At 40.6% G+C, this 19,617-nt stretch overlaps 1 protein-coding gene across 1 annotated transcript in view; it reads right to left on the bottom strand.

Moving 5' to 3' along the window:
- LOC117501062 (peroxidasin homolog) overlaps positions 1 to 19,617 on the bottom strand; it is a 187,364-nt gene that overhangs the window by 134,237 nt on the left and 33,510 nt on the right. The window contains exons 4-5 of the mRNA XM_034159863.1: positions 9,538 to 9,609; positions 4,908 to 4,979 (exon numbers count right to left, since the gene is read on the bottom strand). Of these exons, the coding sequence (XP_034015754.1) occupies positions 4,908 to 4,979; positions 9,538 to 9,609 (144 nt within the window). The remainder of the gene's footprint in view (positions 1 to 4,907; positions 4,980 to 9,537; positions 9,610 to 19,617) is intronic.

The following is a 19,617-nucleotide window of genomic DNA, read 5'->3' as shown; positions in this document are numbered from 1 at the left end:
GTCTCCCTCCTTCCTCCAGTGGCTCAGTCAGTCCATTCTCCTGATGAGGTTTTGTTTTTCCAGGTTTTTATGTCATATGTCTGACCCTTGTCCTGCCCATGACTCATCGCTGTTCCCCTGATTTGTCCGGAGACTTTAGTGGCCCTTGTGGCCGGCCCTGGACTCACCTATAGACCTTAAAAACACCTCACAACCGTCCTCCTACTGTTCCTAAGCACTTTGATAGGCCTCATGGTCATCCTCCCAATTCTACTCCTATTATCGCTGACTGCCCCATTGCCTTTCAGCCTCTGCTACAGCCCACTGTACATTGCATGATGGACCATTTGACTTTTGTTGGGCCTGGTTACCTTCATGTCCGACCTCCGGGTTTCTCTGTGGCCCATTGTAGACCTGGGGCCTGACTTTATCCTCTAACTGGTTTATGTCAACCATGTAATGGCCCCACGCCCTCAGTTCTTTTACCCTGGTAGGTCGCCTGGTCTTTGTTCTGACTCTACTTTGGCCTCTGGTAATGTTTTCTCTGAGACAGCCATTCGGCCGTCCGGGTTTTGATCTTGTTTTTGGGGGGGGTGGGGGTTCTGATGCTCCGGTTCCCCTGTTTGGCTGCGCATGCCTCCTGGCCCCCTCCTGCTTGCCCATGGTTGTCTACTTTTTGGGTTTGCTTTTTGTGGCTGTCTGGGTTGGCCACTTTAGGGCGGGGGGGTGTTGTCATGATTTGCCCTGAATCTGGGCTCATGTGCTGTTTTGTCTTTTTTTTTTTCTTTTTTTTTTATCTGTGAGCCATTAGACTTTGATTTTCTGTTTAGCATAATTTCAGTCTCTGGTTGTATTTATCTGGTCATTTTGTTTTAGTCACTTGTTTAGTCTCGTCTTGGTTTGGTTCTGATTATCTTTCTGTGCATATTTTTGTTACTAGTTTTATGCTCCATTTATCATTTTCTGTGTAATCATTAGTTGTATTAGCTGTTATACTTTTTCCACATTGCGAGTTCCAGTTTAGATTCTGCCCCAGCCTTTAATGCCTTGGTTATAGTTCTGTATGCCTTCTGTCTGTCTTTTTGCTCCTCTCACATATACATATAACACCTCTCCTCAAAAAAAATACCCCCAAAATCTATTCACTACTATTTTATTTAACCATGAATCATCAGCACCTGTATTTTAGTTCTCTGTGTGAAACTGATCTATAGATATGTTCTTTGGCAGATGACTAGATAAAGTGAATGCTGTGACCATGACATGGAGATATTTCTGAACACACCACTCAGGGGGTGCAGCTGAAAATGCCTTCCCTCTCCAGTTCCCTGTTTTGATTTTGTCTTTGCAGCGATCCTTCCTACACCTCTCTCTCTCCAGAAAAAGAGCAGAATGGATACCCTGGGCAAACGCTGGCCCATTATCTCAAACAGTGACAGAGGACTTTAAAAGAGCACGCCCTGAAGCCTGGACATCTGCTGGAGAGTTTGAGGAGCAGAGACAACACAGCACCTGCAAACCAACAGGAAAGTTCATGTCCACAGAGCTCACAGTTAGTGCTGTGGACATGCAAAATGTATTTCTTGCAACATATCAGTGCAGCAGTGCATAGATCATAAGAATCTTATCTTTCATTTTGTGATGCAAGCCCCTAATTTTCCAAAATGGTACTTCTTGGTCTACTTTCTGCAAAAAAAAAAAAAAAAAAAGCCATTAGCCACTTCAATTTCCAAAGCCAGTGGAATTATTTCAAGATGGCACCCGGAAATATGCATTTTTGTCATACTTGCATTCAGTGTTGTACCTGATAAATTTGTACTGTCGACGTGGGAAAGAGGGTGTTGTAATTAGTTGGATTGTGTGTGTATATATTTGTATATGCATGTTGTAGAATGTGTCATAGTGTTTGGGGTATAAGGGTTTCATAGTAGAGGTAGTACTTTTGCTTTTAAAGTCAGTCATGTCCTTTGGCTGAACACCAGTCCTCACTGCTTACCTAACTCTTATCTATGGGCCCAACTAGGTGCTTGTGCACAGCAATGGCCACACCACAGTAAACCGCATTGGCTTGCAGACTAAATGAGGTAAAGGTGATGGAGTTTGCTTTGATCCCATATCAGTGCACAAAGGCTAGAAACTTCAAGAATGGAAGAATGAAACAATGACTTCAACATTCGAAAATTAAAATGTCATCTGGCTAACCACTTTTTTCTTTGAGTAAAAGGACTTCTTAGAAGTATTTACGCCAAATGTGGTGCTTGTATCATCAAATGAACAATTCTAATAACCCATGTGATTATATCTGCCTGATGTGCCACTGACTGGATGCAAAATGACTCAATGCTGCAAAACAAACCAAATGCACACCTGTATTCTGGTTCCACAACTTTTTACATGAACTTTTAAAATGTTATATTTAGCTCTTTTTGAGATTTCTTCTATAAGGGAGACCTTCTAAAGAATAGTAGAAATACAGCAGAAATTCTAGTATACTGTAAAGCAACTGCTGCAGAGTTGTAATAAATCAGTACAAAGTTACTGATAATTAATTTTTGCTGTCTGTCATCAGAGACTTGGTAATGTGATGTTCTTATCTGTGGTTATGGTTAGTGAAGGTTTAATGAGGCCAACATGTGCTCTCAGTCTTCAGTCCAATTCCTGCCTTGAATGAATGACTTAAGTGCTACATGATCTTTAGATTTCATACTTCTGTCGTCTCTTATGCCGACTGAACAACTTAATTTCTTTATTTATTCATTTTAAGCAGCAAGTTAGGAATAAAGAACACTAATTCTTTCCAAAATCAATTTTTTTCTTTAAATGAGTAAATGAACTGAAGTTATGTTTGTTGAACACATGAATTACAGAGCAAACAGAAAAGAAATTTCATGCAATGAAACAAAAATCAGCCCAAAGAAAATGCAGTAATGATGACGGCACCGCTGTTCAGAGGAAGGACAAAAACGATCCTACACACAGACACTGACGCTGTTAGCTGCCAAGATTTATAGCCAATATTTCACTGCATTCCGTATGTCCTTCTGATGTCACGCTAAGCACAGCCTGGACCCGTGAGACTCAGAAGCAGATAAAGGGCATAGCTCTGGAAAACGAAATGTCAAATAAGCTGACTATTCAAAATGCAAAGAGAATTATGAATATATTGGTGCACTGTGTTTGAGGTTTGGTGCCATATGCCCTGAGATATTAATCCATAAACATGGGGAATTTAGTGTCAATTCATCAGCTGTTTTGAAGCGGTCAGATTTGTTAGCCTGTGAGAAATGTTCATTCATGACGTCACCTTCAGGACCTCCCTACCAGCCGGTCTGCTCTGTGTCAGCCTGATGCCGTCAGATCTCAGAAGCTAAGCAGAGCATCTGGTTAGTACTTGGATGTGTGTGCTTCTCCATGTAAAACTGGAGTTGCATCAGGAAGGGCATCCGGTATAAAACGTGTGCCAATTACCAATGCGGATCTGGCTGTGTCCGCTGTGGAGACCCCGAACAAAAACTGGGAGCGGCCGAATGACCAACAACAACCTTCAGGACCTCCCTCCAGGTCCATTTTGCCTTGTGTATTCAAATGGATGGGAAAAGAGGATTTTTTTTTTTTTTTTTTTTTTTTTTACATTTGTGCAACAGCACTTGTGTTGCTGTGCTTTATTTTAGGATGTTTTTTTTAGTGTTTTCTTTTTTACTGTTTCTTTCACATGCATTATTTCCAATCTGTTGTCATGGAGGAGTGTGAGGAGCATTCCCAGAAGTGGAATACTACGCCAGGAGCCAGTGAATCTTACAGAGAAACACACACAATTTTTATCAGATTTTGGAAACGTGACCAAGAAGAGTCGGAGAGGAAGAGATGCTAGCTGACAACGGTGGACAGTGCCATTTGTGGACTTGAACTGGCCCCGGCCGTTTGTGTTATCGATGTGGATGTTACCTGCTTATTGACTGTGGACGGACACATGAAAGAATCGGGCAACACGGATGGCTATCACATATTTACTGACAGTTGTGCGGAACTGCATGTGTAAACCTCACATACAAAAAAAATTGTGCCATTAAAAGGAGTTTGAGTTAATATTATCACATTAACAGCCCCCGTAGAAACAATTTTCAGATGTTTGTCAAGTGTCCCACATGCGTCCTAATAAAGCATAGCTGACATTTCCAATATTTTTGTGTGTTTTATCAAACAGTAGTGTTTGAACGTCTGAATGATTCATGTCAGTAAATTCCAGAAAAATCTTCATATATCCATTCCCCAACCTGTCTCAAGAAAACTGGCTGATTACGATGTTGCAATCTGATATTTAATTCACAAGCTGAAACAAAATAGTGTCTTCCTGATTTTGGTTTTACATCGATGTTGTATCTTTCTGCTGCAGAACCTGCTGATCCAGATCACTCCCAACAAATCCTGAGCCAGGATCCGGATTCAGATCACATCCAAAATTTAATGGAGTCTTCCATGCCCTAATATCTATCTGTGGTGAAACTTTCATCAAAATCTATGCAGTAGTTTTGACGTAATCTTGCTAACATACAGACAAATAAATAAATGCCGATTTTATTACATCCTTGGCGGACGTAATTATGCTCATTTATCCAGTTACTTGTAGTCTCTAAAAATATACAGGCCGAGTACAAAAACAGCTAAATGTCTAATGTGATATTTTTGTTAAACCTCCTGAATTACAGTGAAGCCAAAAGTCTACATTACAGACCTTTTAATTTAATTTCACAAAACCTTTGTTACTGCCCAAATACTAACAGTCCTGACTGTAATAACATGCAAAATACATCATGTCCTTTTATTGCTTTTCTTTGTGTGTCACGTAACTTCTTGCCAGTAAATCTGTAATTCCACTGAGCAAATTAAATATTGGAATTTCATTGTGGTTGCATGCTTTTAGAACTTACAGTCGTTCCAGCTTTGGTAGATCAGTGAATGATTCTGGCTCCAAAGAATCAATGTTGTTGAAGTGCAGGTATCTGGAGAAGAGCAAAGTGCAGACAAAGTATCATTAAAGTGGAATAGGATCACCTATCTGATCAATGTAGTACCAGTTTGTTATTAGATCAAAAAAATGTAGAACTGCAAAACTAACGATATGGTCCAGACCTGAAGAACAGGTGCTTTAGAAAAGGTGATGCACTGCAGCCAGAGAGGAGGATGTACAGCATCTACAATCTTAGTGCTGAAGGTGAGATTCAAATCACACACTTTTCCAGTGAAAACAGACTGCTACAGATATTTGGGGGAATGTAAACACAATATAGTCCTCTTCAACCCACTGGGCTGAAAAAACATAAGTCAGATCATGCAGAATGTGAACAAAAACTACTCTGTAAAACCTCATGTTCATGATGTGGCTTTACGAGTTTGTGTGTTTACACAGTAACTCCAGCTGATTCTTATATTTGCATAAAAATATAATAAATCAAACTTTTAGCACATTTTGGATGTTAACACCATTGTATTTGCAGAAGGTGTGCTGGACTTTTAAAATGATCAGGGGTTTCATAAAGGAAGGAAGGAATGAAAAGAGTAAAAGATGAACACTTTTTGCTGTCACTGCTATGTGGCCACGGTAAAGGTGTCTGTGGGGAAAGTTCTACGTGTCTGTAGATGGTTTCTGTTGCCTTTTCAGGGCCACAATAAGAACAAATATGTCATTATATTTCACTTATGGATTACAATAACGCTGTATTATTATAACAGAGAATCTTGAGGTGTAATTTTTATTGTTTCTTGCTTCCAACCCGCAGCACAGGATGGCATGAAGAAGACACGGCACACAATCACTGATCTGAATGATATCAGTGCAAAGATTCTGCTCTCAACTCCTGATGTCTGGAATGTGCGTAGAGCCCCAGCCAGCAGCAGAGACTCTCTGCAACATTTGCATTCACTGCTTCAGCTCCACTTCACAACTGCTTTAATTTTACTGTAAAACTGCATCAAGATTCACAGTTATTGCTTTCAAAACAATTCACCATCACAATACACCTCTATTTCACTTTTTTATGCAACCGTTGCAATTAAGAAGTAGAAGTAAATCCTATGTGGGGTCTGAGGCCTGTTGGTCCAATGCAGGTTACCAGGCTACCCAGGCTAGTCAGATTTAAGCTGCATTTGTGTTCAAACCACAGTGAACCCTGCTTAAATCAGATTTGTGCTGTTCAGATTCAGAAAACACCTATCCAGCTTGAGCGGGATTGAAACCCCAGTCTGAAGTCTGAACAAAGCCACTGTGTGTGTATATGTGTGTGTATATATATATATATATATATATATACGAGGTCTCTTAGATAATAAACCGACCCTTTTATTTTTTTTTTAACTATATGGATTTGAATGACATGCGATTACACCAATCATGCTTGAACCCTCGTGCGCATGCGTGAGTTTTTTCACGCGTCGGTGACGTCATTTCCCTGTGGGCAGGCCTTGAGTGAGATGTGGTCCCGCCCTCTCGGCTGAATTCCTTTGTTTCACACGCTGCTCGAGACGGCGCGCGTTGCTTTATCAAAATTTTTTCTGGACCTGTGAGGAATATCCGAGTGGACACTATTCGAGAAATTAAGCTGGTTTTCTGTGAAAAGTTTAACGGCTGATGAGAGATTATGGGGTGTTTCTGTCGGTGTAAGGACTTCCCACGGAGCGGGACGTCCTGCAGCGCTTCCAGGCGCTGTCGTCGGCCTGTTTCGAGCTGAAAACATCCTAATTTAAGGCTTAATTCACCCAGGACATCGTGAGAGAACAGAGAAGATTCAGAAGAGGGCGGCATGAGGAATTTATGCGGACATTCCACAGTTTAAGGACATTTTTTTAATGAAAGACGTACGCGCAAATTCGCCGAGTCGTTTCCGTGACGACTCGGCAAATCTGTGTGCGCCGCGACAGGAAAAACACCTCCGTGTTGAAAACCATTTGTAGAATTCAGGCGGCTTTTAATGGCTTTCAACAAGTGAGTAACTGAGAAATTGTTTAACAGCTTGGGCATGTTCCAACTTGCCCGTTAAGATTTCCAACTGAGGTGTTTTTCCTGCCGCGACCCCCCGCGGTCGGGTCCAGCCCGACATGCGACTCTGCCCGCACGTTCTTTCATTACAAAATGACCGTTAACAATGGAATGTCCGAATAAACTCCTCATGCCGACTTCTTCTGAAAGTTCTCTGTTCTCTGACGAGTGCGTCAACAGAGCCTGAAATGTGGAAGTTTTCAACTTGAAACGGCGAGACGCTGCCGCCTCGAAGCGCAGATCGCCGTCAGGCACCGTGGACCGTCCTTAAAGCGACACTACCAGACCAAAATCTCTCATCAGCCGTTAAAATTTTTACCGAAAACCAGCTGAATTTATTGAATGGTGTCCACTGTTGAATGGTGTCCACTGCCTTACAGTTTTGAAAAAAATTTTATCAAACAAAGCAGCAGTCTCTGAGCCATTCCTAAACAATGAAAAAAATCGACGAGTGGGTGGACGACTCCTCACTCAAAGACTGCCCACAGGCGAATGACGTAACCGACAGGCGTGAAAAAACTCTCGCATGCCCACGAGGGTTCAAGCATGTCTGATGTAATCACACGTGATTCAAATCCATATGGTTTTTGAAAAAAATAATAAGGTCGGATACTTTTCTAATAGACCTCGTATATATATATATATATATATATATATATATATATATATATATATATATATATATATATATATATATATATATATATATATATATATGCGTGTCAAGCCATGGGGCTGGTCCATGGAGATCACGTATCAACCGTGGTTCATGATGCTACTAAAAGTTACCATTGCATGTTGTGAAGCACTGTAAAGCAGTCAGCTGGGTGGACAAGGAGCTGGCCTGCTAATATGCAGACTTGGGTTTGAATCCCACTCATGCTACCTGTCAGTGTTCTTGAACAAGACACTTATTCCACATGGTCTGAGCTGTAAATGGGTACCAGGCTTGGCTAGGGAAGTAACCTGCATGCCGTCTAGGGGGAGTCGTGGACTGTCATCTGGTTGATGCTACAGAATCCTGGGTTCAGCACCTATATGGGACTTCCTTCTACTTTATAAAGTAGCCTGATAATGCAGATGGCGAAAACCCCTTGAATGTATTTTACAGTGTGGTGATGGCAGAATTTGGAAAAACAGCTAAATGCATAGTATCTTAAAGCTGCATGAATTATTTTTTGAACAACTGGAAAGTTGAAGCTGAATAGCTGTTTAAAGAGGGTGTTTCATGAGACATTCATGGTAATAAGTGTGCATCTGGCCATTAAATGTGAGGTGTGAATTTATTTGCTCCGAAAGCAAAGGCAGAGGCCCACTTATAAAACACCAACTAACACACGAATGATGCTGTGATGGTAACATAGACATGTATGGTACGTCTATGGTAACAGAATTACAATCAGCAACTTTTTTTGTGGGCTAAAATATGCATAGACTTTAGATTGACTGCAGTTTTGAAATGCTGTGGTGTGTACACTTTGTATATGGGTTTTTGGACATATATCTATCTGTTCCTGACCAGAAAAATCATGTGACTGCAGGTTTTGGCATTTGCAGTCCATTGTATATGTGGAAGAATTCTTAAGTGTGTGTGTGTGTGTGTGTGTGTGCCCATCTGGCTCAAGACTTGTCACCCACATATAAAAGCCTTCATTATTGTAGCAAAATTCAAAACAGCTGCAAGGCATGGAGCCCAAAGTCAGAATTGGCTTGGTGAATCGGTCATTTGTTCTCTGTTAATGCAGCAACAGTGAGACACAGTGAGTCTCCTCTCAAAAGAGAAAAACACCAATATGCTGACAAAAAAAAAGCTGCTTGTCCACCATGTTGCTTGCGAAAACAACACACCGGTCTATGAGGTTACAGCTTTGGTATGACAATGTCTCAACAGTAATTACAGAAATCTATCCTGTAAACAACTCAAAATTAAAATTAAACATCTTTAATATCAATCAAAAATGGTTATCTTTTTTAAACATACATGTATGTGAAGCTGCAGCAATAAGCAGTATGTGGTTGCACTTCTGTACACTGAAGAAGAAGAAGAGTCACCTCTTCAGCAGCAACATGGATGCAATGCAATCAGTCTTAGAAAGCAGAAGCTGCAGCACGGCACTGCATGCACACGGCCAAACAACATGCTTTACGTTCTGCATGAGAACAGCGAGACATGCCACTTATGCAAACGGGTCAAAGAGGGTCAAGGCTGGTTGCACATACGGCATGCATAGTGGAGGTGAATAGGGGAGGAGGGGCGCACAAGGTGAGGTGGAACGATTAAAGGACTGGATTTATGTTTCATAACTGGAAAAACATCATGAGACCGATGGAAGACCGACACATAAAGACAAACACGATGTTACCCATTTTTACCGTGTGACTGAAAGGTCTTACCAGGTTTCATGCATTATTCAGACTAGTTCTTTGGGTAATGGGTTACAAAGGCACTTTACGGAAGTGGGGGTGGGATGGGGGGTAGCAGGACGAGCACAAGAAATAACGGGACAAGGATGTTGGTCACTTACAGTTGCTCAAGAGAAACAAGCCCCTTAAATGCTTGTCTGTCAATTGATTGGATTTCATTCTTGTACAAATAGCTGAAAGGAAAGATAATCAGTTATATTAGAAATACACACTCACTCACATATAATGATTTGTGTTTAGCTTGATCAAATGACCAAAATAAAAACTAAATAAAAAACAATGAGTGACATCAGATAATCAGATATCCATGAATGAACCTAAATAATTAAAAATACAAAAAAAAGCATTAGAAGTGATAAGAATATTTAGACAAATAATTCAAAGTAGTATAAATACACCTTTGTTATGAAGCTTCATTAAGGTATATTTTCTATTATACATTCCAATTCTAAGGTAGAACTCTACTAGTGTATACTAAAGTATATCTAAATATCTAAAAAAAAAAGAAGAGTAGAGCCACTTAGGTGCCTGGTCTTGAGAACCAGGGATGGTATATATATATATATATATATATATACATATATATATATATATATATATATATATATATATATACATATATATATATATATATATATATATATATACACACACACACACACACACACTCGGCCCAGCCAAACGAATGGGACCAAAGATGTAGACTGATCATAGAGTGGTCTGTCGGTCTTCAGACTGCACCTCAATACTTCCCGATTGAGGTCGGATGTGTCATTCTGACGCCATTCAGCCTCAATCACCGTATGTGTGATGGGGGTATTACTGTAGTGTTGCATTTTCAAAATTTTCCAAATCTGACACCATGGTCCTCTGTCTGTTGGTCATTACCCAAAGTTCATGACCACACCATAAATTGACTGTTAAATTGAGAGCATCTCCTTCTGCCTCAGTTCCTTCTTCAGTGCAAGAGTCCAGTACAGTGTCCATAAAATATCAGATGCTGCACCAATCCCTCTATTGATCTCATGCTCCAACTTACCCCCACTCGTGAACAAGACCCTGAGATACTTAAACTCTTCCACCCAGGGCAATAATGCTCCCCTGACCCAGAGGGGGCAATCCACCCTTTTCCGACAGAGGACCATGGTCTCAGATTTAGAGTTGCTGATTCTTATTTCAGTTGCTTCACACTCGGCTTCAAACCTGCTCAGTGTGCATCAGAGGTCACTGCCCGATGAAGCCAACAGAACCACATACTCACAAAAAGCAGAGATGCAACTCTGATGTGACCAAACTGAACACCCTCCAGTCCCTGACTGCATCCTGAAATCTAATCCATGAACATCATGAAAAGGATTGGTGACAAGCGGCAGCCCTGTTGAAGTCCAACATCTACTGGGAACAGGTCCTATGTAATGCTGAGAATGCAGACACAGTGCCTACTTTGGTCATATAGAGACCAGGTCATGTGTTGAAGTGGTTCCAGGAGGTGATGGTCTAGTGGTTAAGCACTGGGCTGAAGACCAAAGGATCCTCGGTTCAATCCCCAGCAAGACCAGAAAGGTCCTTTATCCCCATTTGCTGCCGGTGTGCAATTGTCTTGCATGGCAGCACCGTGACATCAGTGTGTGAATGGGTGAATGTAAGGCATCATTGTAGAGTATGTTGAGCTTCTGATTCAGATGGAAATATGAGACATAAATGCAGTCCATTTTCCATTTACTCCATACTCCCTCAGTGCCCCCACAGCAAACCCTCATATGCTTTTTCCAAGTCCATAAAGCACACGTAGACTGGCTCATACTCCCAGGACCCTTCTAATATCCTTGCAAGGGTAAAACGCGTGTCCACCATTTCACGACCAGGATAGAAGCTGCATTGCTCCTCTTGAATCTGAGGTTCGACTAACAGTCTAATTCTCCTCTCTAGTATAACTTGAACACACTCTCCAGTCCCCTTTTTTAAACTACAATCTTTCTGTAAGTTAATAATAACTTGGTCTGGATGTTGCTTTGTCTGTTGATCCATGATATTTTCAGATGAAATGTGTGACTGAGAACCCCCCACCCCACCCCAAAACATTAAACACTGAAAAGCCCACGACTCACTGCCAATTATCCTGTTAATAGTTAAACTCTCAAATATGATTTTTAGGGTACGCCCACTACTGCCTCCTGAAAATATTATCTTTGGAAAATCTGCCCACCTAATAAGCAACACTAGTCATTTTAGTGCATCCTCGTAAAACACAGATTTTGACCATTTTGAAGTATTCACCGTCAAAGTCCACAAAAAAACCCCACTGATTTCATCCATTTCCCCCCTTTCATTTCAATAGAGCGTATCGAGAGGCGTTGCCACACACGATGTCATCAAAGTCCACATTTCTCACAGCTTGACGTTTCAGAGCGTTAATCATCAGGCTAATTTATCCATGTTTATGACTTAATTTCTCACGACATATGGAACCAAAAGCAAAACTCAGTACATCAATAATACTTTATATATATATATTTTTATAGTAGTGTTCAGAATAATAGTAGTGCTATGTGACTAAAAAGATTAATCCAGGTTTTGAGTATATTTCTTATTGTTACATGGGAAACAAGGTACCAGTAGATTCAGTAGATTCTCACAAATCCAACAAGACCAAGCATTCATGATATGCACACTCTTAAGGCTATGAAATTGGGCTATTAGTAAAAAAAAAGTAGAAAAGGGGGTGTTCACAATAATAGTAGCATCTGCTGTTGACGCTACAAACTCAAAACTATTATGTTCAAACTGCTTTTTTAGCAATCCTGTGAATCCCTAAACTAGTATTTAGTTATATAACCACAGTTTTTCATGATTTCTTCACATCTGCGAGGCATTAATTTTGTTGGTTTGGAACCAAAATTTTGCTCATTTACTAGTGTGCTTGGGGTCATTGTCTTGTTGAAACACCCATTTCAAGGGCATGTCCTCTTCAGCATAAGGCAACATGACCTCTTCAAGTATTTTGACATATCCAAACTGATCCATGATACCTGGTATGCAAAATATAGGCCCAACACCATAGTAGGAGAAACATGCCCATATCATGATGCTTGCACCACCATGCTTCACTGTCCTTGAATTCAGAGTTTGGGGGTCATCTCACAAACTGTCTGCGGCCCTTGGACCCAAAAAGAACAGTTTTACTCTCATCAGTCCACAAAATATTCCTCCATTTCTCTTTAGACCAGTTGATGTGTTCTTTGGCAAATTGTAACCTCTTCTGCACATGTCTTTTATTTAACAGAGGGACTTTGCAGGGGATTCTTGCAAATAAATTAGCTTCACACAGTTGTCTTCTAACGGTCACAGCACTTACAGGTAACTCCAGACTGTCTTTGATCATCCTGGAGCTGATCAATGGGTGAGCCTTTGCCATTCTGGTTATTCTTATATCCATTTTGATGGTTGCTTTCTGTTTTCTTCCACGCATTTCTGTTTTTTTTTTGTCCATTTTAAAGCATTGGAGATCATTGTAGATGAACAGCCTATAATTTTTTGCACCTGCGTATAAGTTTTCCCCTCTCCAATCAACTTTTTAATCAAACTACACTGTTCTTCTGAACAATGTCTTGAATGTCCCATTTTCCTCAGGCTTTCAAAGAGAAAAGCATGTTCAACAGGTGCTGGCTTCATCCTTAAATAGGGGACACCTGATTCACACCTGTTTGTTCCACAAAACTGACAAACTCACTGACTGAATGCCACACTACTATTATTGTGAACACCCTCTTTTCTACTTTTTTTTTTTTTTACTAATAGCCCAATTTCATAGCCTTAAGAGTGTGCATATCATGAATGCTTGGTCTTGTTGGATCTGTGAGAATCTACTGAATCTACTGGTACCTTGTTTCCCATGTAACAATAAGAAATATACTCAAAACCTGGATTAATCTTTTTAGTCACATAGCACTACTATTATTCTGAACACTACTGTGTATATATATATATATATATATATATATATATATATATATATATATATATATATATCAATCAATCAATCAATTTTTATATAGCGCCAAATCACAACAAACAGTTGCCCCAAGGTGCTTTATATATATATATATATAGGCAGCACGGTGGATTAGTGGTTAGCACTGTTGCCTCACAGCGAGAAGGTTGTGGGTTCAATTCCCGTGGCCTTTCTGTGTGGAGTTTGCATGTTCTCCCCGTGTTTGCGTGGGTTTTCTACGGGTGCTCCGGTTTCCTCCCACATCCAAAGACATGCGGGTTAGGTGGATTGGAATCTTTATAATTGTCCGTAGGTGTTGGTGTGGCTGTGTCTGTGTTTGTTTGTCTATTTGTGGCCCTGCGACAGACTGGCGTCCTGTGCTGGGTGTACCCCGCCTCGCACTCTATGACTGCTGGGATAGGCTCCAGCCCCCCGCAACCCTTAATTGGACTAAGCATATATATATATATATATATATATATATATATATATATATGAAGTTAGGATGTTGTGTAAAATGTAAATAAAAACAGAACACAATCAACCTATATTCAATTGAATACACCACAAAGACAAGATATTTAATGTTCAAACTGCTAAACTTTATTGTTTTTGTGTAAATATTTTCACATTTTGAAATGGATGCCTGCAACACATTTCAAAAAAGCTGGGACAGTGGTATGTTTACCACTGTGTTACATCACCTTTCCTTCTGGTTGCTCTCTGCCCAGCCTGGAGGACATTGCCAGCTCCTGCTACCTCAGCAGAGCTGGCAGCATCAGCAAAGACACATCCCACCCGAGCAACCACCTGTTTGACCTACTACCTTGCGGCCGACGGTATAGGTCAATCAAAACTAGGACAAACAGACTCAGGGACAACTTTCTCCCCAGAGCGGTCACTGCACCGAACAATAACAAATCACTCTAACCCTAACCTTTCAAGTTTCTTGTGCAATATCTGTAAACCATGTGCAATTTTCCCGTGCAATATGATTCCACAGTTGTATATAATTCTCATTTTACATTTTACTTGGTCCACATTTTATTTTATTTCATTTTACCTTATGTTTATATTAGTTGTACATATACTGTGAATAATTTACCGTTAAATTTCACTATCTTTTATATTGGCTAGAAATTACTCACAGCACGGAAAGCACCTTTTTGGAGTTGCATTCAAATCTCGTTGTAATGCAAATTACAATGACAATAAAGGCGATTCTGATTCTGATTCTTCTAACAACACTCAATAAGCGTTTAGGAACTGAGGACACTAATTGTTGAACCTTTGTAGGTGGAATTCTTTCCCAATCTTGCTTGATGTATGACTTCAGTTGTTCAACAGTCTGGGGTCTCAGTTGTCGTATTTTGCGCTTCATAATGCGCCACGAATTTTCAATGGGTGACAGGTCTGGACTGCAGGCAGGCCAGTCTAGTACCTGTACTCTTTTACTATGAAGCCACGCTGTTGTAACTTTATAGTAAAAGAGTGCAGGTACTAGACTGGCCTGCCTGCAGTCCAGACCTGTCACCCATTGAAAATGTGTGGCTCATTATGAAGCGCAAAATACGACAACTGAGACCCCAGACTGTTGAACAACTGAAGTCATACATCAAGCAAGAATGGGAAAGAATTCCACCTACAAAGCTTCAACAATTGGTGTCTTCAGTTCCCAAACGCTTAATGAGTGTTGTTAGAAGGAAAGATGATGTAACACAGTGGTAAACATACCACTGTCCCAGCTTTTTTGAAACGTGTTGCAGGCATCCATTTCAAAATAAGCAAATATTTGCACAAAAACAAAAACGTTTATCAGTTTGAACATTAAATATCTTGTCTTAGGGGTATTCAATTGAATATAGGTTGAAGAGGATATGCAAATCATTGTATTCTGTTTTTATTTACATTTTACACAGCGTCCAAACTTTACTGGAATTGGGGTTGTACAATCCAAGAAGTTGTTTTTTTTTTTTTTTATCAAACAGAATTTGTATAAGGCTCTTCCACGTAATGCTGTTTTGTGGTTGTATTCACTTCACAGAAAGTGGGATGTGATGATTTTGGTGTTTTACTTCTGAGCCGTAGGTGTCAGTCATGATAATTAAATGTGTGGTAAGACTGAAGGGAAATTAGCTGTCCGGTTACAGGCAGTAGTGAGCTAAGAGGCTGCCAATGGCCAATAAACTCTAAAAAATTAGAGAAGGTAGTAGATAAAAAGAACACATAAACAAAAACTCTGTAGGGAATCTACAGGAAGTGAGGCAATATCCATCAAAAACAGATATATGTTTTTGAAATGCTGGATACAGTTTCAGCCATTAGCTCTGTTGACATGCTTCCAAAACAGACTGCAGATGGATCTTTAAAAAAGCCACTTACAGTTAATAAAAATATGCTTTTATCATAAGCAATACAGATCTCTGGGAATGGACCAGGACATCCCTATTCAGGACAGAACAGGACAGGACAGACTTCAGTTTGCTTGCACAATACAGCCTCTGTGTCTTTATTTTACTATTCTGCTTTAAGCATAACTATAACCAGGCCTGGGAAATATGGCCAACAATTTACATCACAGTATAACAGTTTCTTGTGAAAATGTGTATACAAATTCTTCTGAAAGGATTCTGACCTTTTCGGGCGGGTATTGCATAGGGCTGGGTGATATGGCCTAAAATTTAAAATAAAGTGTAACTGAAGTACAGAGGATATAGTTATGTATTTGTATGAACTATGCTTGTTTGTGTTCAAACTTCAATATAAATGCTTGTTAAAGGATTAATCTTTAGCTTTAAATTTGTGGAAAGCTGTGGTAACAGACAGACTGCATGCAGTAGTATTGTGTGGCACATTCACACAAGCACTGATGTGAGCATGAATCTCATCCGTACTCATCCACACTCAGCCGGCTGCGGTCATCAATAACACTAAGAAGTATGAATTTTGCCTGATACTTTAATAAACACAATTTCTTTATTTTTGGATTTGGGGTGCAACTAGGGCCAAGATTCTGCAGTGGCAGCATAGCTTTACAGTTGTGCAGGAAGCTGATGTTGTAATTCAGCTCCATTTTTTTCCCCTTTATCCACAGACAAGAAATTTAATACTATGAAAACAATGGCTCAAAGTAATCTATGCTTTCATCTCACATCTCTCTGTCTGTCCAGCATTCCACTCTTCACAGACATGACTGATAGAGATCTCTCAGCACATATGATACAATCAATATGTGGAAAAATAAATGTGCCGCCATCTGTTGTCACTGAATGCTGCTCTTATGGTTACAGCTTGTGTGAATCAATGCTTTTAAAATCCCGAAATATGATGGCACCAATCCAGCCTATAATTCTGGAAGATGGTTGGGAAGCTAGCTCTGTGGTGTGGGCGTTTTAAATTTGAAGGGGAATTATGGGGGTACCCTCTGTCTGCACGTCACAGAAGACTATACTTAAATATTTCACATCTAAATTACATCCCTGAAGGGCAACATTCACATTACTCATTTAAACAGACTGCATTAACATTTTTTAGCATGGTTCTAAATGAGCGGCTGTATTGAACTAAACTTGGGTCTGCATCATTTTACTTGTTTTTTTCTCCATGAGGTGATGAGGTACAGAGCTTCTGGCGTACAGTTTATCAGAACCACAAAGAGAACCACAAAGACAGAGACAATTCACAAAACAGTGTCACGACTCAAACCATTTTGTCCACACACATACAGTAATTCTCAATTCCAACATGAAGTAAGTATAATGTACAGCATGCAAGGTAAAATGTGTAGTTTAATAGTGGGGTACACATTGACCACAAAGGGGTGCAGTGCCTGATTGTCCAGATTAAATATAACAGTAGACTTGTTTGTACGTGAACATGGGTGAGAGGGGCTGATGGCAAGAAAGATACTGGACTATTACATTCGGAGAACATAAAAATGGCAGAAACAGGGCTTTAGAGGAGTGGAATGGAAGGGAAGAAGCAAGGTGAAAGATACCAACTAGCCCCAAGTTATAGAGCACTGAATCAGCAGGAAGGGAGGACAGCGTGTTTTAGGGGGAGGCTACGTTAAGCAGATCACAAAGGTGAGGGCACCGGTGCACATTTTAGAAAATCTCTGCTTTATAGACTGAGGAGATCCACAATTAAATCGGTCAATACACAGCAATGACAGGATTTAATTACAACACAAGCAGCAGAACCATAAGTCGTGACTCAAGAGGAAAAGAAGGAAGAACTGGTTCCGATTTAATGAATCGGGTTTCATTTGTTCTATACTGATCAATTTTTTTTTTAAAATGCCTCTGCAGCTCAAGGATCACCACTGAAACATGCCATTTTTGACCAGATTCATTCTAAATGGACCTGAAAATGAACTTGCCACGCCAGGCACGTTAGTGACATGGTGCACTAGTCCGATAGCACCATTCAATTGCCAACATTGAGTGGGCACAATAGATTACACATAGTGGAAGGGTTGCATATTAATCGAGGATAAAGTGATTTAATTATGGACAGAACTGATCAAGTATCAAGGCTGCACAGAACCAAATATTAGGGCCCCTTCACGCATAGTGTGAATATGTACAACTCAGGGCAACACCCGTCGGAGCAGCTCATATGAGCAAACCACTGTTGTTAAATAAAATAATTAAAAAAATACATGCTGCGACGGTTTTGTGCACGCGGGAACACAGCAGCTTTTCACAGCAGCTGCTGTGAAAATTTAAAAAAAAGTACATGCCACCCACGGGAATCGAACCTGCACCGATTACCAGTCAGAAACTTTACCACTGAGCTACGTTCACTGTCCTGTAAAAGCTGCAGGAAACTGCCTCATATCAGGAAGGGCATGGACGTATTAAAAAAAAAAAAAAACGCACACAATTTAAAAAACACTGCATTTTATTGAATACCTCTTATCAAGCGGGCAATACAAATATGATCCATCTGTTCCTCTGTAGATGACCCATGGTGACCAACATACAGTCATGAAATGACAGGAATGATGAAGTCGTTCTGCCCGACACGTGTGTCTTGTGGATGCTGCCCCGCAGAACAGACACCGCGTCATGTGGAACAGAGCTCACGTGGGTGACATGACAGTTAGATCGCCCGCTGCGTGTTATGATCTGACGATCCGTTTCAACCTGGGAGCAGTCTGTCAATGGGCTATAGCATGTGCGCGCTCACCCACTGCAGCTCATTGCCAAGCAATATATGTTTTTATTTATGTCCACGTGATGACAGCAAGCAGACACACACGCGTCACAGTTGGCAGTTGTTAGTCCATGTCGGTCCAAGCACAGTACGTGTTGTCCAGCTGGGATGTCCAGATCCACAGATCTCCACAGATGCTTCTGTAGGCGGCCACACCCCCTGTCAGCTTAGCGTGCACACACCAAAGCCACATGCATGGGGCACTTAGACAAATTTCACTGCCAGCACGACAGTGATTGTCTGCTGACTGCTGTCGTGTTAATAGTGCGAATGGCCACACATTTTCTAAGTGCCATGCGAACGGTGTTAAGGGGCATTTACTCAAGCATGCCTTTGCTTCACAACACATCACAACCTGTGTCATGCTGTGTAGTGCTGGAGAGTAAACTTGTCTTTAACTGGTGCATACAAGACGCTGGTCTGTGCTATTGCACACAGAGAATTTTGAAATGTTCCAAAAATCTTTCACGCACAAATGTCGTGCTATCTAATCTCCAACACTACATGCAGCTCGTCAAGTGGAGTAAAGAAGAAGTAAACAGAACGACTGGTGATGTTAGCGGATCGCATCACAGCGCAGCTCATCTGAAGGATTATAACATGAAGTTACATCTGTTATAAACATAAAAATAAATACTTTAACAGCTGCAGACGAGAAGGAAAGAACACGCAACTGTTTTATCAAGCCATGGCGATGTAAACAAGACAAGTAATTACCATTTTAGATGGCTCAAAATGCTTTCTGCAGCTTGTTATAGGCACGCACGTGCGCACGAACGGCTCTGGCTGCAGCCTCCTCTGTGATTCAGGAAGTGATTAGAGCCGTTTTCAATTGCCAATTTACAGAGAAAATAATCCACCACAAAATAATTATTTTATGAACGCAGTGTCCAGTGCAGAGTGCGTGGCAGCCGGTAGGACAAAGAACAGCCTCCAGTTGTGACCACAGCGGGTGGGATTGTCACGACAC

This window comes from Thalassophryne amazonica, chromosome 19 (assembly GCF_902500255.1).
Source record: "Thalassophryne amazonica chromosome 19, fThaAma1.1, whole genome shotgun sequence".
NCBI classification, from domain to species: Eukaryota; Metazoa; Chordata; class Actinopteri; order Batrachoidiformes; family Batrachoididae; genus Thalassophryne; species Thalassophryne amazonica.
This window is presented reverse-complemented; position numbering and strand designations above follow the sequence as displayed.